The sequence below is a fragment of the Myxocyprinus asiaticus genome, chromosome 50 (genome assembly GCF_019703515.2).
Source record: "Myxocyprinus asiaticus isolate MX2 ecotype Aquarium Trade chromosome 50, UBuf_Myxa_2, whole genome shotgun sequence".
In the NCBI taxonomy this organism is placed as follows: domain Eukaryota; kingdom Metazoa; phylum Chordata; class Actinopteri; order Cypriniformes; family Catostomidae; genus Myxocyprinus; species Myxocyprinus asiaticus.
In genome coordinates this window covers 5,346,818-5,366,986 of record NC_059393.1, presented here as the reverse complement: position 1 = coordinate 5,366,986, position 20,169 = coordinate 5,346,818, and the positions used below count along the sequence as shown (strand labels likewise).

At 35.7% G+C, this 20,169-nt stretch overlaps 1 protein-coding gene across 2 annotated transcripts in view; it reads right to left on the bottom strand.

Moving 5' to 3' along the window:
• Nucleotides 1–50: 50 nt before the first annotated feature.
• The window catches only part of LOC127438681 (run domain Beclin-1-interacting and cysteine-rich domain-containing protein-like), a 36,726-nt gene continuing 16,607 nt past the window's right edge, over nt 51–20,169 (bottom strand). Inside the window, exons 8-21 of one of the 2 annotated variants that reach the window (XM_051694430.1) lie at nt 18,067–18,162; nt 16,913–17,028; nt 16,608–16,803; nt 16,013–16,117; nt 12,699–12,773; nt 10,900–10,960; nt 9,670–9,802; nt 7,433–7,578; nt 7,278–7,342; nt 5,852–6,090; nt 3,347–3,408; nt 3,114–3,267; nt 2,878–2,971; nt 51–2,776 (exon numbers count right to left, since the gene is read on the bottom strand). In XM_051694430.1, the coding sequence (XP_051550390.1) occupies nt 2,628–2,776; nt 2,878–2,971; nt 3,114–3,267; nt 3,347–3,408; nt 5,852–6,090; nt 7,278–7,342; nt 7,433–7,578; nt 9,670–9,802; nt 10,900–10,960; nt 12,699–12,773; nt 16,013–16,117; nt 16,608–16,803; nt 16,913–17,028; nt 18,067–18,162 (1,691 nt within the window). In that variant the 3' untranslated portion in view covers nt 51–2,627. The remainder of the gene's footprint in view (nt 2,777–2,877; nt 2,972–3,113; nt 3,268–3,346; nt 3,409–5,851; nt 6,091–7,277; nt 7,343–7,432; nt 7,579–9,669; nt 9,803–10,899; nt 10,961–12,698; nt 12,774–16,012; nt 16,118–16,607; nt 16,804–16,912; nt 17,029–18,066; nt 18,163–20,169) is intronic. The other variant, XM_051694431.1, reaches the window with a different exon arrangement.

Below are 20,169 nucleotides of genomic sequence, written 5' to 3'. Positions count from 1 at the left end.
GTTTATGGTAATCTAATGAATGACAACAATAAAGATTTCAAAACAGGAAAACAATTTAAACATCTTTAATTGTCAGGTACATATTTATAACAATAAGAAATTATGTTATGTACATTTTTCAAATAGTGCACTTTATCTCATCAAAAGCCCCTGAATAAAAAAGGCAATTCAGTAATTTAGCAACAATACACTCAAGTAGACAGATCATCAGCAGGATTAAAGGAAAAACGAGTTATAAACGTAATATTATCTCTCATAAGCAGCCACATCAAAGCAAGTGTTTCCATTCATTCAATCTCACATACTTAAGGTCAGTGCATTCAAGTTATTAATGACTGTGACAGAAAAGTACATGGTTGTTATTGCTTCAAATATACTCACAGCAACGGACAAATGGGGTTTTATGTTCAATCTTTCTCCTGCAATGTGATACATATCCATTAAAAGCTAAAACTAACTTGTTCATTATGATGTAGTGCATTATAACATTATAACTTAATAAACTCTTTTAAGCAAATAACACTTTGGTACAATTGTCTTTTAACACACGTACCTTCATTGGTCAGATATGCGCATTAAGGCCGCTGTTCAAAGATCATTTGAGATTTTGGACTCAATGTGAGATGCTGGAATGTTTCCAGTTCAATCAGACATTGATACAATTCTCGACCACACAAACATCATGAAACTAGTGCAAATTAAATAAAAGACAGTTTGTATAACAAAAGATCAGGAAAATATACAAACAAAGTGCCTTTTTTTGTAGGTGCAAAATATTATAAGACCTCAAATTGGGCCTTATTTGTGAAACACAAGCAAATTTCTGCATAAATGGTTCGTTAAAGCATTATTTACACAAATTTCTGTATAAATTGTTCGTTAAAGCATTAACGAGAACAAATTTCAGTGTAAATCCTTCATAAAACTATTTTTACGGTACGTAAATGTATTCAATTCAAAGCGACAATTTATGCAATAATGATTTTACAATCAAGCAGAACGAATTTCTATGTAAACTTCATAAAACCAAAACATTTACGTAAGAATGGTTTTACGAGCAAGCTGAATGAATTTCAGTATAAATGTTAAAGCATTCTTAAATAAATTGTACCTCATTAGTGAAACACAAGCACACACTTCTAAATAAAGCTTTCATAAAACTATTCTTACGCAAATTGTTAAATTCAATTCAAAACTACAATATACGCAGTAATGGTTTTACGAACAAGCAGAAAACATTTTTATGTAAATAGTTCGTAAAAACAGTTAATGCAAAATTGTTTACTAGAACAGGAAATATATTTCTGTGGAAATTGTTCGTTAACGCATTCTTACATTCTTACCTCCTTCGTGAAATACGAGCACAAATTTCTGTTTAAATCCTTCAAAAAGTCATTCAAGGGACTATTTACACAAGAACTGTTTTATAAATGAGCAGAACAAATCTTTGTCCAAGTCATTTGTAAAAAACAAATTAGCGCAAGAATGGTTTTATTAATGAGCAGAACAAATTCCTGTATAAATAATTTATAAAACCAAAACAATCGAAATGGTTTTATGAAGGAGCAGGAACAAATTTGTGTGTAATGCAATGGTGTTACGAATAATCTACCTAAATTTGTTTTGCTTCCTTTTCACAAACGAAGATAATTGTCAGATTCAATATGACAATTTACGCAACAATGGTTTTACAAACAAGCAGAATGAATTTCTGCGTAAACTGTTCATAAAACCAAAACAATTTACATAAGAATGGTTTTACAAACAAGCAGAATGAATTTCTGCATAAACTGTTCATAAAAACAAAACAATTTACGTAAGAATGGTTTTGCATGCACAAAGAATTTCTGTGTAAATGATTTGTAAAATCAAAATTTACCCAAGAGCTGATTTATAAACGAGCAGAGTGAATCTTTGTCTAAATCGTTCATAAGTTAATGGGAGAACGGTTTTATTAACAAGCAGAATTAAATTAAATGGTCTTACGAATAATTTAACTACATTTGTTTTGCTTTTGTTTTATTGTTGCATTCAATTACACAAGAATTGTTTTACAAACGACTTACACAAATTCATTCTGCTCGTTTTTCATAAATGAGGCAAATTGTCTTGTAGCTTTTCAAAATAATAATTTGGGCCTGGCACTTCGAGAAACCTCTCGAGAAACAAACTTTGTTTGTGCAAGACCAGCTGTTGAGTTCAGCTGCCGTTCTCAAAGTCTCGTTGTCACAAGCAAACAGTCATTAAATAGGCACATGACAGTAATGTTAATACTAATAAATACAAACAACAAGAGGCGGATACATAGAAAAAACATGACTGATTTGATAAACACATTAAAGTTTACTCGACACAAGACTTGCCACCCTGCTGATTAAAACAAAGTGGCTTTTTATGGGTGGAGACTGAACTGAAGCAACAAAAAATATGGCAAATCATCAAATAAACACAATTTCATATTTGAACGTGGCAATCCTTAAAAAGCAAAAGCTTATTATTTGCAGTTTAAAATGCTTATTTGCTTTTGTTAAGTCATTATGCTGCACAGTAGGGCTTTTAGAGCAGCTTATTTGGGACGGGAATCAGTCATACATTCACTATTCTGTTGGACATTTATGGGGTTATTTCTATGCGCCACTTGCCTCCTCCTCTTTTCTGTCCTCCTGCTCTTCCATGTTCTTGCGAGCCATCCGCTCCCTCCTCTTGGCCAGTCTCAGACAACGAGGACACTCCCTCCCACTCTTAAAGCAAGTCTTATGATAGCACGCATGACAATCTGCAAAACAACAAACACCGCTTTGTGTTACAACCATTTCAACAGAAAAAACACACAAGCGCTTCATTTTAAAAACAACTCTGACAGAATCTCAGTCTCACCTTCACACCGTAGGCATTTGTTCAGCTCGTAGGGGAAGAAAATGTCTTTGTCATTCCCACAGAACTCACATATGAAGCCCTTGGCCTGGCAGAGCTGTAGGAGAATAAAAAACACAGCAAAAGTTGAACTAACAAAAGATGAATACAGCAAAAGTGTCAAACTGATTAAATATCAATTCCCCATTTTAAACGCATTGGGAAATGGAGCGTTGGATATGATTGGATGTAATTCTCACCACACAGTCGGAGATGTGACTGGAGCCGAGACGGAACAGATCTCGCAGTTTTGGTACCAGACTGCCACTGCGTACAGCAGTGAGGTCATTGAGAGAGAAGAGGTGCAGATCTTCAGTCAGATGTCCAGGAAGTGTGTCAAACTGATCTAAAACCCTGTCAAGAGAAAGAGGATTTTAATGCAATGACTGCGAGCATCATAAAGTATAAAGCTATAAATAAAAATAAATCTTACTCTTTAGCCAAACGGCACGTTTTTAAGAGGTTCTTCATGTGGTTTAGCTGTTCCCTCAATGCCTGCAATAGAAAGTGTCAGTTCGTTCTCAATGAGATGTGAAATGAAAAATACAAATAAAATATCTTTATAATCAATTAATATATATAAGACCAGGGAGGACCAGGGAGTGTTGTAAAACCATCAGTTTGCAGAAAACATTTTAAGTATGTAAAAGTATAAAGGATTTACAGCCCAAAAAACAATTTTAGGTAAGAAAGTTCAATTTCATGCTTGGTTTATTATTTGATTTGCTATTGTATTTATGAATGTTAAGTGACACAACTGCTATCATTTGAATCAGCAGGTTGTTTGCCTATGTTTTAAGCATTCTACATTTATGTTTTTCTTTTATTACTCGATATATGTTTTATGTTCTATAATCGTTTACAATTTCATTTGCAGTTTTGAAATAAAGGTTTGTTACATGTTTAGTGTAAGATATGGGTTTGGAGATGGAACAATTGTTTTAAACAATAAACAAATTGATTACCACAATAAATTAATGTAATAAATTCATGCACTTTTTGTACCTGACACTAAATTACAAAATTGAGGGATATGTAGTAGATATCTACACTAAATATGTAGCAGATATACATGGGAATATTGCAGTTTGAGACACACAGGGCAAAAAATAAAAAATAAAAAAAATCAAGAAACCAAGTTATATTTGTCGAAACAAAATTTGTTACAACACTCTCCCTATTTACTGTATACCAGAGGTCTTCAACTCTGTTCCTGGGGACCCACAACAATGCACGTAAGTCTCCCTTAGCAGACAAACCCAGTTTAGGTCATGGAGCCTCAGCTAATGAGCTGATGATTTGAATTAGGTGTATTAATTAAGGTTGACATCCAAAATATGCAGTGCTGTGGGTCCCCAGGAACAGAGCTGAAGACCTCTGCTGTATAACACTTAAATGGATTGTTACAGCAAACAAAGGTTCCTTTTTCACTAGTGGTTGACCGATATGGGTTTTTAATGGCTGATGCAGATATCAATTTAGACAGCAGGATGGCCGATATAACTGCCGATAAACATAATACAATTTAACAAAAACAAATCAGATGTACACAACATTTTTAAAGTGAAATAAACACTTATTTTACACAATCGTTACTCGAATTTGCATGAACTTGAAACGAAAAAACCTTGAAAACAGAAAGTGTTGACTATTGACAAATCTACTGCTAGATTGCGGAACTGACACAAGGGAAAGATATCACTTCTGTTAATTGGCCAAGTGAACTCGCAAAATGGCCAGATTTTGGACAATTAATCAGCCTTGACGATATATCGGTCTATCACTATTTTCTTCAACATTTAAAGAGCACCTATTATGGTACTATGGTTCAAATATTACTTTTCATGTAGAGTGTTATATAGCTGTTTGTGAATGTAAAAAAGTCTGCAAAGGTTCAAAAATCAAAAGTGCACGACAAATGGAGTTATTGACACCCAAAAGAAAGAACTGATTCTGAACACCTGAACAGAGTCGTTACTGACTTCCTGTAGTAATTTGGTAACAAAAAACCCGCCTCTGGTCTTCACTGGCTGCTCGTGAACAGCTTTGACCCGCCCTCAAACACTACACTAAGCGGTAGACCAATCACAACAGACTGGGACATCTGACCAATCAGAGCAGAGTAGACTCTCTGAAAGGAGGAGTTTAGAATGAATCCTTTAGAATGGATCATAGAACGAGTCGTTTGAGACACTGTGAGAAAAAGGTAATGCTGAAATTTAAATTATGAGCAAATTAAAGTGTTTTTTGACCTTGGATGCATGTAAGTCTATTGTATGAGACCTTTAAAACAAAATTAGGCACGTTTAAAAACCATAATAGGTGCTGTTTAAAAAAAAAAGTTTTAAAAATAAAAAAAACTCATGTATAACTCTATAAAACCATCTTTACTGACGATCTTGCGATATATGTGTCCATTTTTAAAGCGGAATTAAAATGTTTAGTCACGGTCACATTTAACTTTGCACGACAAAATTTTGCGGGGTGAAGAAGGCACGGAGGATGATAAGCGAGCATGAAACCTGCAAAAACTCCATGCCAAGCTGCGTCTTTAATGCTGCATTCTATAATCTGGGTTATAAAGAAACTCACCGCAAAAAAGAATTTCTTCATCCACTGTGAATATTTAAAGTAGCTATGTACAAAGCACTGCCCATACTTCGAGCACTACCAAACCAAGCAGCTTCAACTACTGGTCAGCTGTGCAAATTCGTAATTTCAAAGTTCACCAAACTTGAAGCCCCTCGCAAACTTTGCATAGGGAAATATCTTCAGCACAGGAACTCCATCAGGTAAAATTTCTGATCGTGCAGATTTCCAGTGAGATGACTGTGGAATTTTACCGTGCAAAGGTAAATGTGACCAAGCCTTTAATTTAGTTGAAGGAGAAAAAAGGAGGTATACGCTGATGAGAGACAAATTCAAAAGTGTAACATACTCGCACTGTATCCAGAGCTTTGACCTTCTTGTAAAGGCTGCTGTTGATGTCGTTTGGGTTGAAGAGAGGATCTCCTGCGATCTTGGCCAGCAAGTCTCGGGCAAAGTTGCTGACATAGCTTTTACTGAAGTCCCACTTCCTGAGGATCTTTCCTGGCACAACGGCCTGTGAATTCTCATGACAACACTGGCAGAAGTACCGGCCTAGATACTCACAGTACCGCAGCCTCTTTATGTAGTCTATTACAAAGAGAAATGATTAGTAAGTAACCAAAGCCCAAAGTTTCAAGTAATCTGAATGGTATTTTTATTAAGCATATTTATTACACCACTATCTGGAATACTAAAATTTTGACTGGTCAATCGCAGCACTGAGCAGTGAAATATTTTTAATCGTATATTTGATCATTGGCCAAGGCAACTAATTTCCTGTAGACTATAGAAAAAAATAACTTTGATTGCAGATTATTAATAATATATAGATTAATGCTGTAATATTGCTGCAATGCTCAGCTTTAGGCGCATTCATTGCTAGGCCCACTGCTTTCTACATTGTAACAGACTATGACAGACTATTTCACTTTGGAGGGAGCAAAACTACTGGTCAAAAAAATGATCTTAAAAAGGTGGCTGGGTCATTGTTTTATTTTTACACAGAGATACGTAGGTCTATTACTAAAATAAGTTGACTTCAGCGCCCCTTAATGAATAATATGTCAATAGTGCGAGTACAAAAATGGGAGAAAAACACTTTTTTGTGTTGTTTTTCCAAAGTTGTAGAGCCTATAACTCTAGAATTATTAAAGATATCTTAATATCCTTTTAGATTCTGCTTCAGAACAAACTTTACATTTTGTATCTTCATTGTCTCTTAATGCCCTATAGTGTTAAATCCCAGAGATATGGGTCTCTCAATGTGGATCCATCCATAAGTTGTTAAATTTTACCTATTTTCAATGGTTCAAAATCAAATGTAGGTCACAAGGTATGAAACTTTTTTTTTTTCCAACAAAACAAAGGCCTGAAGTACAAATATTGCCCAAAAATACATTATTATTTAGAATAAGTGACATATGTGGTGGTTCAGTTAGTGCAATACCTATATTATTACATAAATTATCATTTATGTTCATCGTTCACCATTTAAAAAATAAATAAATACAAATTTGAGCCAGGGACCTCTGGTTGAGTCGACTCAAAACTGGCTCTTAAGCTAATTCAAGATAATACAGTTATTTAAACTCAATCTAATATTTCAATATATGTGAATGGATGTGTTAATTTGTTTAAGCAGCTGTGTAAGAAATGTAATAATGCACAGTCAGATCCTCCTTTCATGACAGGATCAGCCTGTCAGGGTTTATTTTTCAATAACGACAGGATGACTACATTATCCCTTACATGTTGAATCTCTATGTGTTTTGTACCTGGATCAATACGAATGCCGCATCCAGCACAGCGGTAGTTCTGCTTAGCCACCACAACTTTCCTCCTGTTTAGACGAGTGCAAAGACAAGTTATAGAATCATGTGAATAAAGGAACAAGTCTGCAAATGAAACACACAAACAGTGAAGGTCTCACTTTGGAGGAGGGTGAATATTGAAGATGATCTGGGGTCTTGGAGGAGCCCACTCCAAATTTCCCCGAACTCGGATGCGTAGTTTGTAAATGTCTGCATGTTCGCCATCATCAGGTGATATAGGAAGAGAATCTGGTATTGGTAGAAGCTTTAAGATAAATAACAAAAAACAATGGTAAAATTGCATGCATAAATGTAGAGATTTTCAATCAGAATCAAACTTTAATGATTAATGATAGACCGAAAATATTTGCCAATATATTGAGATTATCGGCATCAGTATTTACACTGAACAAAAATATAAACGCAACATGTAAAGTGTTTGTCCCATGTTTCATGAGCTGAAATAAAAGATCCCAGACATTTTCCATTGATTAGATTAGAATAGGGCCTAATGAATTTATTTCAATTGACTGATTTCCTTAAATGAACTGTAACTCAGTAAAATCTTTGAAATTGTTGCATGTTGCGTTTATATTTTTGTTCAGTATAAAAAGCCCACAGCAGTTGATGACTGAGCCAGAAAAATACTCTAAGCAAGTATGCAAACGCAGATGTGCATACATGGCATTGCAAGTGCGCTGTCCCGTTGTACATACTCAACCCTCCAATTCTGACAAAGATGAGCAGCTTACTTTACTGTTCACGGTCGTTTCTGACCAGAAACAGTACAGGTGTAACTTTTTTTTTTTTTTTAAAGAAATGATAAAACATATCTTCCTCCTTAAGTAAAAACAGTAAAATTATGCACTTTTTATTTATAATTTTTTTTTTTTTACATATATATTTCTCAATTGTGCAAATGCAAATAAGTAAATGTATGTAAATTCACTATAGTAAACACCTACAACTGTATAAGCTGAAACATGAAGATAATATGAGAATGTGTCATGTATTGGGGGCAGATTGCAGCTATCTGGTGAAAAAAGAAAAAATCATGTTATGACAATAATAGCCAGTAGATGGCTGCATTGTTCTGTGCAGCCAACTATTGTGCAGTAATTCTAAATTAGAATAGTAATTCTAAAGTTATGCATTTTGATGTACATTAAGACATTATCAAACTATTATTTGTCAGAGTTCATCTTTTTTTTTTTTTTTTTACTGTTATTAAGTGTCATTTTTTGCAATAATGTCACATTATCATTACAGTCAAACCTAACCTGGTGTTACAAGATGTAGACTGATCATTTTGTTACCAATTATTTATTTCAAACATCAAAATCTAATAACTCCATGTAAATTAATTATGTCAAGAAAATGAACAATAATAAATAGAAATGAACAGCAATGGACTGTGAAAGACTCAGACTTTGTTCTTTGTACAGCGTGTTTGTGCATGTGTGTGTGTGTTGTGTTCTGCGTTCCGCCTTATGGCTTTGTTAGTCTCACCCATTTATTTCTGTGTGTGTGTGTGTTGTGTTCTGCATTCTGGCTGTGTAAGTCTTATTTATTTCTGTGTGTGTGTATGTGTATGTGTGCTGCACTGTGGGTGTGTTATGGTCTTCCCCCATATTTATGTTTGTGTGTGTTCTGCATTGTGGCTGATTTATAGATATTATAAAAAATAAAAAAATTAAATTCCTCTGTGTTATAATGTCATCAGTTCATTTGTGTACAACTGTGTATGTGTTTGTGTGTGTGTGTTTTGTATGTTTTACATGTTTTCAGTCACACCCCATCATTTCTGTGTATTTGTTCAACATTGTGTCTGATTTATATATTGTATTTGACAAGTAAATAAAAAAACTGCACTGTTTATTTAGTATTTTTGCATTCGTTTCCTATGGTCACTTTTTTTACGACCACTTAGACTTATCAAATCAAGTCCAATTTGTTTATGTGTTCAGATGGCATGTGGAGAAAGAGTCGGCAAGTCTTGTACTGCTCAGATAAAGGAAAAATTTGAAAAAGTGATTTTGTTCAAAAATGACCGAACAGAAGTAGGTTAATGTGCGTCCTTGCATTACTGTGACGGTATCTTCAAAAACCTGTGCCATTAAACCAGATGTTTACAAGATGTTTATAAGATCTCATTTGCTCAGCAAGACAGTTTATGCTAATGTCAGCTATAACGGCACTTGAGGCAGTGCTGAGAATCCAACGCTTGTGTTGCACTCCGCCACATTTAGGAATGCAATGAAGTATGAAATCAAGCTTGCGTAGCTTGAAGCGTTTGCATCTGTGTACTTGCATGGAGTATGTTTCAGGCTTAAGGATGCAAATACAGGATTGTTACCTTTTGAGGAGCATCATGTTCTGGAACCAGCCAGTCCAGTTCTGAGGCGGCGGGCAGCTGCATGCCCTCAAACTGTCTGAGGAGACCCATGGCCACAGATTCTGCCGAGTTGGACTGTAGCATGGATGGAGAGCTATTCATAGAAATAATACTGTGATTCACCACTATTCATTCTTAAACATGATAAATCACAGTTTTGGACAGTTTTAGAAGGAAAATGATGTTCAACAGGAGAACAAAATTCAGGTTTCTAGAACATTAGGAACAACATTTTTTAAAGAAAATATGAGTGGGGGGCCTGGGTAGCTCAGTGGTAAAATACGCTGGCTACCACCCCTGGAGTTCACTAGCTCGCTAGTTCGATTCCCAGGGCGTGCTGAGTGACTCCAGCCGGGTCTCCAAAGCAACCAAATTGGCCCGGTTGCTAGGGTGGGTAGAGTCACGTGAGGTAACCTCATCGTGGTCGCTATAATGTGGTTCGTTCTCAGTGGGGCGCATGGTTGCCGCGGTGGATGGCGTGAAGCCTCCACATGTGCTATGTCTCCATGGCAACACGCTCAACAAGCTACATTATAAGATGCACGGGATGATGGTCTCAGACACGGAGGCAAATGGGATTCGTCCTCCGCCACCCGGACTGAGGCAAATCACTACGTGACCATGAGGACTTAAAAGCACACTGGGAATTGGGCATTCCAAATTGGGAGAAAAAGGGGAAAAATCCCCCCCCCAAATGTTTTTAAATAAAAAGAAAGTATAAGTGGCACTTGCCTGTGCAAAACTCAAAGACACAATGCCTGGGTGTTGTGGGTGGTTGCCAGGGTGTTGCAATGCGGTTTCTAAGGTGTTCTGAGTGGTTACTAAGGTGTTGTTATTGCCTACTGCCCCAGGTGCCAAAAGAGCCATTTTCTATTCTATATTCTATTCTGGTACTAGATATGCCTCAGGTTCCTCCTTCAATGCAAATCTATTATTTATTTTGTATTTTTTTGGCAGTTATATGATCAGGCGAATATACAAAGTAATAGCACACCTCTCCACAACAAGCAACACAATTTTAAGTATTTTATACTTTCATCCATTTCCATAGCACAAACATGCGGGATGAGTTATGTGCTGAAGATCAAATCCCTAACTCTATGAGCATAAAAAGATCTGACAATGGTATCCAAACAAAAGGACAATAAAAATGCTGTATTGTCCCATTACATCCATTTGAACAATACTTACATGGACTCTGAGCTGAGGAAGGATCTACTGTTAGATGTTACACTGCGTTTGATATCTGCATCTGTTTGAAATGGGAGGAAACAGTTAGCTAATGGACCATTAACACCTATAAGGATTGCTATATACTAGTGACAGACCAATATATCGACCAGGCCGGTTCAGACCATGTGCCATTTTAAGATTATTGTCATTAGCCGAAAAATGTCCCCACTTCACTGTTTAATTGTTAGCTTTGCATTATGCCAGTTCCAAAATCTTTTAAGGGATAATTCACATTTTATATTTCATACAGACCCAGTAATTTTGGGTTGAATTTTGAGTTATTTCAACCAGTTTTGCGCATGTTTCTGGTATCATTCAAATGTATTACTTCAGAACTAAATGTAACAATTGACATTATTTAAACCATCCGTATCGACCACTAGTATAGTGGACATGAAGGTACCAAGAATGAATGTTTGATAGTTATTTAAGTCTGTGCATTTACTAGTATATTGTGTGTATAGTTTAGAGCACACATATGTAGTATATAGTGTACATAAAGGTTTAGTTCAATTAAAAATATAAGAACTGCCTTCTTTTTTAATTCATAAGTGTGCATTTGCATTGAATTTGCCACACCCACAGGATGTTAAAATTGGAATTTGAAATGGAATTACAGTTAGAGGAATTTACTGAATTGTAATTCAAAGAAATTCAACACATGAATTTAATTAGTCCATTAGTAAGTTTTGCTACACAGCATAAACAATCATTAATCATCAATTAATGAATCACTATTCATTCATTTATGACTAATTATGCTGATTTATTCCCTAAATTTTTACGAAATTATTACAGATATTTCTCCAACTCCAATACTGTTAATATTTTGTTACATTTATAAAAATAAATGCTGACATCAAGATTTGATTATATTTTGAAGACTTTGGGGCAAATTAAAGCTGTCTGGGAAATGAAATGCTGAAATATGCAATGTATTATTAAAAACTGCACTTATACAATATGAATTTCTTTCAAAAATTCAAATTACAATTCAGAGTCCTGTTTGCTACCTCAGTTTAAATTTAGGAACTAAATATTGAACTAAAATTCAAAAGGGACTCACAAATATATTTTGAGTGGCACACAAACCTGTTGTATATGTAGTGCTCATTGTTAATGTGCGCTGATGTTTAAAATAAGGCCTGACTCAAAAGCAAAAAAGCTAAACTGGCTTTAATCGGCTAATGAACTTGTTTGTTTACCAGAGCAGACAAATGCCCTTTGTCTTAACATTACACAAAACAACAGTGAAGATGGAGAGGTGATCAATGGCATGAGCAAAGAATAAAGGCAAGATTTGAAAACTGTACACTTATTAATTCACATATACAAGATAATAAGGTAATTAAAGAGGATCATAGCCATTTTAAATGCTTTTGAGTCACACCTCTAATTATGCATGAAGCAGTGCTAAAGATTGTGGGATTAGTAGGCAACAACCAAAATAAAACACAGAAAGGTATAAAAAGGCTTATAAATGGACACAGCCCCAAGTAAAATGATGTACTACATGTGATGTGAAGGGTGTGGATGAACAAGCAAAGCCAAGGGAAAAGCAGTAAAAGCCAATCGCCCGCTGCTCTAAAACTCTAAAATATCTGCTCAAATCAAGCAGCCTCATCCCATCCCGACCCACAACCCCCTAAGAACACATCATGCTCATTTATAATGGTCTATCAGGCATATATGCAGGCAGCGCAGCTCTAAGATTGGAGACATGGCTTCCCTTTGGTCCCCCCGTCTGTCTCTGGTACCTGAAAAAAGGGATGCTAGCGACAGAGACAGGCCGTTCTGAGACACCGCCAGCAGGGACTGGCCATCACTGTCATCTGAGACACAAAGACGTGAGGTCAGGTCCAAATCAACCAATAACCACATAATCCATTATTACACAGTAATTTCCCTGACCGTAGTCACACTGGTCTCTTGTCCTTGGTCTGACAGTGCACATTATTCAAAAGAAATTTACTTCAAACAATAAATAAATCTTTCTTTCTCCATCGCTGAAACATTTCTTTCCTGTTGTTTCAACCAATGCCATGTGGGCAGGGAAAAATAACATTAACCAATAATAATGCATAGCAAAACATGTTTTATCCTATAGCGATCCAATCAAAAACTCCAGTTATGACTGGGTGATACATTAAGAATGTAGTTTTATAGGGTATGTAAAGTATATAAATGACAAATATCTTTGGAAAAAAAATAAAATAAAAAAAAGAGCATGCTGAATTGCACTAATTGAAAAACAAACACATTGCATTAACAGTGCTTGCATTTGTTGGGGATGCGATTTCATATGGTTGTATATTTAAGCTGTGAATATTTCAAATGAAAACAGTTTGCACAAAATTTCATAAACTCCAAAGTTCAATTCTAATATTTTATATATATATATTTATATTTTTATTTTTTTTATTTTTTTTCTCCTTCAGATTTCTTATTCTACAGGTAATATTCGGGCCATTATATTTCACTTTGCAAATCCGCCTCTAAAATGTCAACCCTGTACATCCTAAGTATTGCTGGAAAAGCCGACGCATAGGGGTGTGACGATTCGCTCTGACAATGATTTGATTCGATTACGATTCTCTACCTAAATATTGTGATGCGTTGCGATGCATCGTGAAATCTGAAACCAGTAATTACAGATGAAATGTCGTGTGTGGGCGAATACGATCCAGATTTTAATCGAGCAAGCTCAGAAGGGTCATAGAATGAAAAACTGTCTATTAGTAGAATGTAAAGACCACAGTAAAGATAGTTTTCGATTTGAAATTCAGACTTCAATTGGCTATAAATCCGCTATGCGCTGTGGTAAACGTAAATAATGCTGCATTTTATTTTTCATGATTTGAGAATTCGGATGACATCATCCTCCGCTCCACAATCGGTCATTTAAATGTTATTCATTTTCCAATCCAAATGCCTCCAAAAGCTGAACACCTAGAAGACTGAAACCACTCTCATCTTAACCAGTCTGATTTGTGAAATTTTTCACAGCAATTTATTTTCCTGTGAAGCCTTTTTAGGTCCATGGGTCGGCAAGGTGAAAAATAAGCGTTCTTCATTTTTAACGGCTATTTCCAGTAAACACACAGTCTGGGTTCAGGCAAATTCACTTGTATTAGATAGAGCCTGATTTGTGAAACCATGTAAAGGCGGTAACATGGGATATGTGGTAACCGTGAGTTCCTCATTCATTTTGGGATAGGGAAAGATGCGCCAGGCGGTGAGAATTAAATCGTATTTTCATGCAGGACTGTTTACAGGATTGTTTGCGGCACACACTGGGAAAGATACAAATGTTTTATCTTTTCGTGGCTGCCGCGTGTCATTGACCAATCACAGGTGACTGTAATCAACTGGTTAGTTCCCTTCAGAACAGTCTGAAATTGCTCCCTATTCTGTAGCATTCACTATAAAGAGAATGAATTAATGAGTTAGTGTTTTCGTTCACAGCCAATGTCTGCCCACAAGTCACAATTATTCACAATTAAGTTCTATTTGTGGTTAAACTGTTTTATGGAAAAATTACACATTTTATGGAGATACAAAAGCAATATTAACATTTCGCTAACGGGGAAGAAGGCAACAATAACGAATTTACGTTGGTCAATGGATGCAAACAGTTTTGAATAATGACACAAAGCCGAACTATCTATCTATTTATATCCATCCATCCATCCATTTTATCTTACAGTATTTAGGTTCACGGTGTGAACTCGACTGCATAAACATTCTTATTTCTAAGTGTGCTTTCTTTCCCTTTAATCTTGTGTGCTCCACTCTGTGTCTGTTGCGATGAGGTTCGTGTAATATGAGATGGACAAATTGGGTATTAATTTATAATGATAATCGATTCTTAAATTTCGTAATCGATGCATCGATGCATTTTTCCACCCCTACCAATGCACAATCTTCACTTGTTGCTACTAGGCTTCACCACTCAGTGGTGCAATCGGGTGTGAAAAGAAAAAATAATTATTTTATTTTATTTAAATATTCACAGCTTAAATATACAACCATATGAAATTGCATTCCCAAAAATTTAAGCATTTTTAATGCAATGTTTATTATTCAATTAGTGCAACTAATGCTACATGCTTTTTTTCCAACAACATTTGTCATTAATACACTTCCACAGTATGGTCTCTAGTTCGAACCTCATTATCGAAAACAGTGTTAGATTTGAGAGGTCTGATCATATCAGTTCTTTCGAACTGTCATTTTCATTGAAATAGTTCAAAACACTGATTCAACGATTTGTTCGTGTAATTTCATGTTCACGGAAGTTGAAAAATGTATTTTACATTTTTAAATTATTTTAGTAAAAAATAAATGCAGACTTTACATTTATTACTATTACAGTTATGAGTTATATTGGGTACAGATTAATAAATGTGAACACATCTTTTGTTCTCTTGTTCATTAAGTGAAAAGTTTTACAACCAAAATTTTAACAACAGTTTTACTGGATTTTAGTTCTTGCACTACACATTTTTAATCTACTTGGAAACAATGGTGGTTTGACAAAATAAAAATAAATAAATAAATAAAAATAAATATCAGTAAATATCTATCTATCTATCTATCTATACTGTGTATATATATATCAATTGGCTGTAAAAATATAATACATTTTTCAAATATCTTATCTATAGTACACAGTCTACACATTATTTCCAGCTAAATATAATGAAATGAGTCACATTTGTATTGCATTGTGTGCATTTGAATGCCCACAAGGTGAATGCATTGGAGAATGCTGTTTCATGTTGTTTCTAATAGAATATAATATTGTATAACTGCACCTGCATTGACTTTTCTGCTCTTTCCCTCTTAAACAAATAAAAATAACTGTTGTGATCCAAAGTTATAAATCAGCAGTTAAAAATGAGTGTAATCAGTTAGAAACTGGTAATATGATTTCGAACACTTTTTTCATCACATGACAAGAGTAATGAAGGCAATCATGAGAATGATTATATGGAATGAATGAAGGCGTCACAATCAAAGAACATCAACATGCATTTTCCTCCTATTCCCTGACTTCACGATGTCCTACCTCTGAGCTCAATATCTTCCACTTCTCTATCTGAGCCGGAGTCAGAGGCATGGAATGAATCTTGAGAGCTTCTCCGCGAGCCACCACTGTCAATGGATGAGACCCCTGCGGAAACAGTAAAAAAATGTTATGGTATGTTCCATGAATGGGGTACAAAATGAAACCTGGACTCTTAAAAAAAGTCATTCAACAAATGGTCAGAGAAAGGAGGTGCTTAACCTTCAGGAACCTCAAGAGTTCAGACTAACTACTATTATTTTCTATTCATTTGTTAGCAAAATGTAGAAAAGAAAGGTTTTAGTAATTATGTTATTTCTAGCACATATTTCTTTGACACAAAGCTTTAGAGATTGTGACGAGGAGGAGGGCGTGCCCGGGCCTGAATTGTTCTAATCAGCCGGGAGGGGGATGAAGACGAGCCAGAGGCGCCAGTTCAAGAGAGAGACACACACGGCCGCCGTGTCTCTCTCGAACTGGTGCCTCCGGCAATTCAGCGCCGGGCATGCGTCCTCACGGCCCGGCCACTCCCTCCTCCTCATCACAGGTATACTATATAGTAGAGAAGTAGGCACTTTCGGACACGGAATTGTCTCACCACAAGAGGTCCCAGAAGGCCGCAGTCGGCTGCGCCGTATCTGCTGTCTGCGCAGACGGATTTTCTGTTTGAGCTGCTGGATTTCAGAGTCGCTATCGCCATCTTCCTCTGCTTCCTCTAACGGCCTACGCATGTTACACTTCATCAGCTCAATGGCTGCAATCAGTGACTCTGAGATGCTGAAGTGGGCATTTTCCTGCAGCCATGAGATATTAATGAGTCATAAAGAGAACATAAAGAGTGAGTCATAAAGAGTCATGTAAGATAAGAACAATAGTGGCAGTCAAGACAGAATCTCGACTTGCCTTTTCCAGATCAGCACAGCTGCCAAAGTCCTGCTCTGAGAGGTAGCTGATCAGACTCTGACCCTCAGACGGTCTGCGGAACAATCCGTCTGGCACGCTGTTGTACTGGGAGCCATCTAGATGTACACATGGAAGAAAATACTAATTTTACTGACAAATACACCGTCCAATGATCCCCTTGTGGCAGATATATGTTTTATGGATAAAGACAAATAAAATAAAATATTTTTTTTTAATTAAATTAAATTCTGGAATATTTATTAAATAATTACTTGTATAAAATGGACAAAGTGTCTTTTATAGAATAACAAAACCACAATTAATATAATGAATTTCAACCAGTATTTAGAAAGAAGAATGAAATGGTAATAATGTCAACTTCGTCTAAACTGTTTTCAAAATTAACGTCAAACATATTAACTTAATATCTTGATAAAATGTAATACATTTAATTTAGGGATGTGCACAAGTAATCAGCTAATGGAGTACTAAATGGACTATTAAAATACTACTCGAATATCGCCAATTCATTTTCCTATGTACATTTCCCTTCCGTAGGCAACACTGAATTGTACTTTACTTTTCCTCCGAATCTCTCAACAAATCTCGCAGTTACAACTGAGTCATTGCTGCATTAAGAATTGTAATTAAGTGTAATGACAATTAAATTCTTTCCAAAAGAAACGCAAAATTTGTTGAAGTTAGCATATTTTGAAACACTCTTGGTAACGTTTGTAAACAAAAAGTATACATTTCACGTAAGTGTCATGCCTGATATTTTTAAGTTACATTTTAATTTACGAGTAATCAATTACTCGTTTTTTGTGGCTTAGAGTACTCAACTACAAACTTACTTGATAATGTCCATCCCTAATTTAATGAAGTCAACCTTTACTTCAAAAAATACATTTAGTAAAATTGTTTTCCTTTTAAAACTGTTTCCTTTTCACAGACCCTCAAGCGCCCCTTTGCAGACACCTGGGCCCCAATGTGAAAACACCTCTAATAGAGCTTTCAAATTGCATCCAACAAACTTGTACTTCAGGTTGTTGGTCTAACTTGGCAGACTTTATTTTGCAACTAGTGGGGCAAAAATGACACTTCAGTTTTAAATGTATTTGCATTGTGTTAGTATTAAATATGCATTCACTCACTAGACTCCATATAAAGTGAACTGTGGGTGCTGCTGTCACTGCTCTGTGGTGAGAATGGACCACAGTTCTTCAAACACGGTGTATCCGCAACCGATTCTGAAGAAAAAGAAAAACACACAATCCAAATTATTCACAAATATATGATATTACCAAATGCATCTTCTTAGTTACAGGATCTGTTTCATGATGATTATCACTGATGAAAATGTCAAATTAGAATGTAAAAAATAAATAAACAAAAGAGATTCATTGTGTCCTTCCTCTCTGCATTAGAAACCAAACTGGACCTACACAAACTATCATCGCAACATAGTGCTGGAATGTTCGTCAGCACAGAAATTGCTACTTTTATTTCCATTTAAAGTCAACATGAAATCATAATTGACCCCATTTCTTTAATATAGCATGTTCCTGGTCTTGCTGTGAACCATTCGTCAGTGCACGTTATTACAAAAAAAAACAATTTTGTCTTCATAATCATTCATTAAAATGTAACAAATTGCTCTGCCTCTGAAACGACTTTTCTTTTTGAATGACCTCACCAAGCCCTCTTATTCTGCAACCCCTCCCGTCCAATCAACTGACTACATTCTGATGTGTAATGTCTACTTGTCATGATCCAATTGATAAAATCAAATCCCGTCCAAATGTTTTCCCCGTTTCACTCAGAAATGCTGTGCATAATCCATTTTTCTTCCGTATTGTGAGATGTTTCATGTGGACTTTAACAGAATAGTCAAAAATGCAAAGACGACAGGAAATGAGAGGAAATATATATATATATGTTCCACAATGTACAAATAATAAAAGAAAAACAACAACTTTAAATGCCACAGGATAATAATTGTTTCACAGCTTGAAATCAAAAGCAGAAAAAAACATGTACAAAATGACATGAGAGAAACATGTCATATAAAAAATTAAATCAGCAGAAGTGAACCATGCGAGGGTGACAGAGATGGAGGGTTGGATAAGATGCAGCACCAAAGCACTGCAAACCTGCAATAGGGTCCTCGATAATAATGGTGATTTTCCTGTGACCCCCTCCTTCACATACAGAGAGAAGAGAGAAAGAGTTGAAGCAGAGAAAATGTGTTACCCTCACCCACAGCAAGAAAAAGAGAGCAGAAAAGGTACAGCAGTTAGTAGCAAGCTCTGGAAATTTACCTACATTTTACTTGACGTAATTAGTGTGTTTAGTTTTGGGTTTTGTATTTCTTTGCATGCAGTGCAAGCTTCTTTGAAACTGAACCCAAGCTACTGATAATTTAAAATAGTTATAAATTAACTATTTATAAAAATATATAAAATAGGTAATTATACACACCGATCAGCCACAACATTAAAACCTACCTGCCTAATATTGTGTAATATTTCTATCCACAGAACTGCCGCTCACTGAATTTTTTTTGTTTTTGGCACCATTCTGAGTAAACTCTAGAGACTGTTGTGTGTGAAAATCCCAGGAGATCAGCAGTTAGAGAAACACTCAAACCAGCCCATCTGGCACCAACAATCATGCCACAGTCCAAATCACTGATATCACATTTTATCCCCATTCTGATGGTTGATGTGAACATTAACTGAAGCTCCTGACCCGTATCTGCATGATTTTATGCACTGCACTGCTGTCACATGATTGGCTGATTAGATAATCACATGGATGATTGTTGGTGGCAGACGGGCTGGTTTGAGTATTTCTATAACTGCTGATCTCCTGGGATTTTCACACACAACAGTCTCAAGAATTTACTCAGAATGGTGCCAAAAACAAAAAACATCCAGTGAGTGTCAGTTCTGTGGACGGAAATGCCTTGTTGATGAGAGAGGTCAACAGAGAATGGCCAGACTGGTTCAAACTGACAAAGTCTACAGTAACTCAGATAACCACTCTGTACAACTGTGGTGAGAAGAATATAATCTCAGAATGCTATTCTGAGATGCGGGTTGGCGCAGTTTTAGGCAGGTGGTTTTAATGTTGTGGCTGATTGGTGTATATACAGTATATATATATATATATACACATACAGTTGCAATCAAAATTATTCTAAAAAAATAGCTATACAAACAAGTTTCTAACAAATAGCTGTTTATTTACTATAT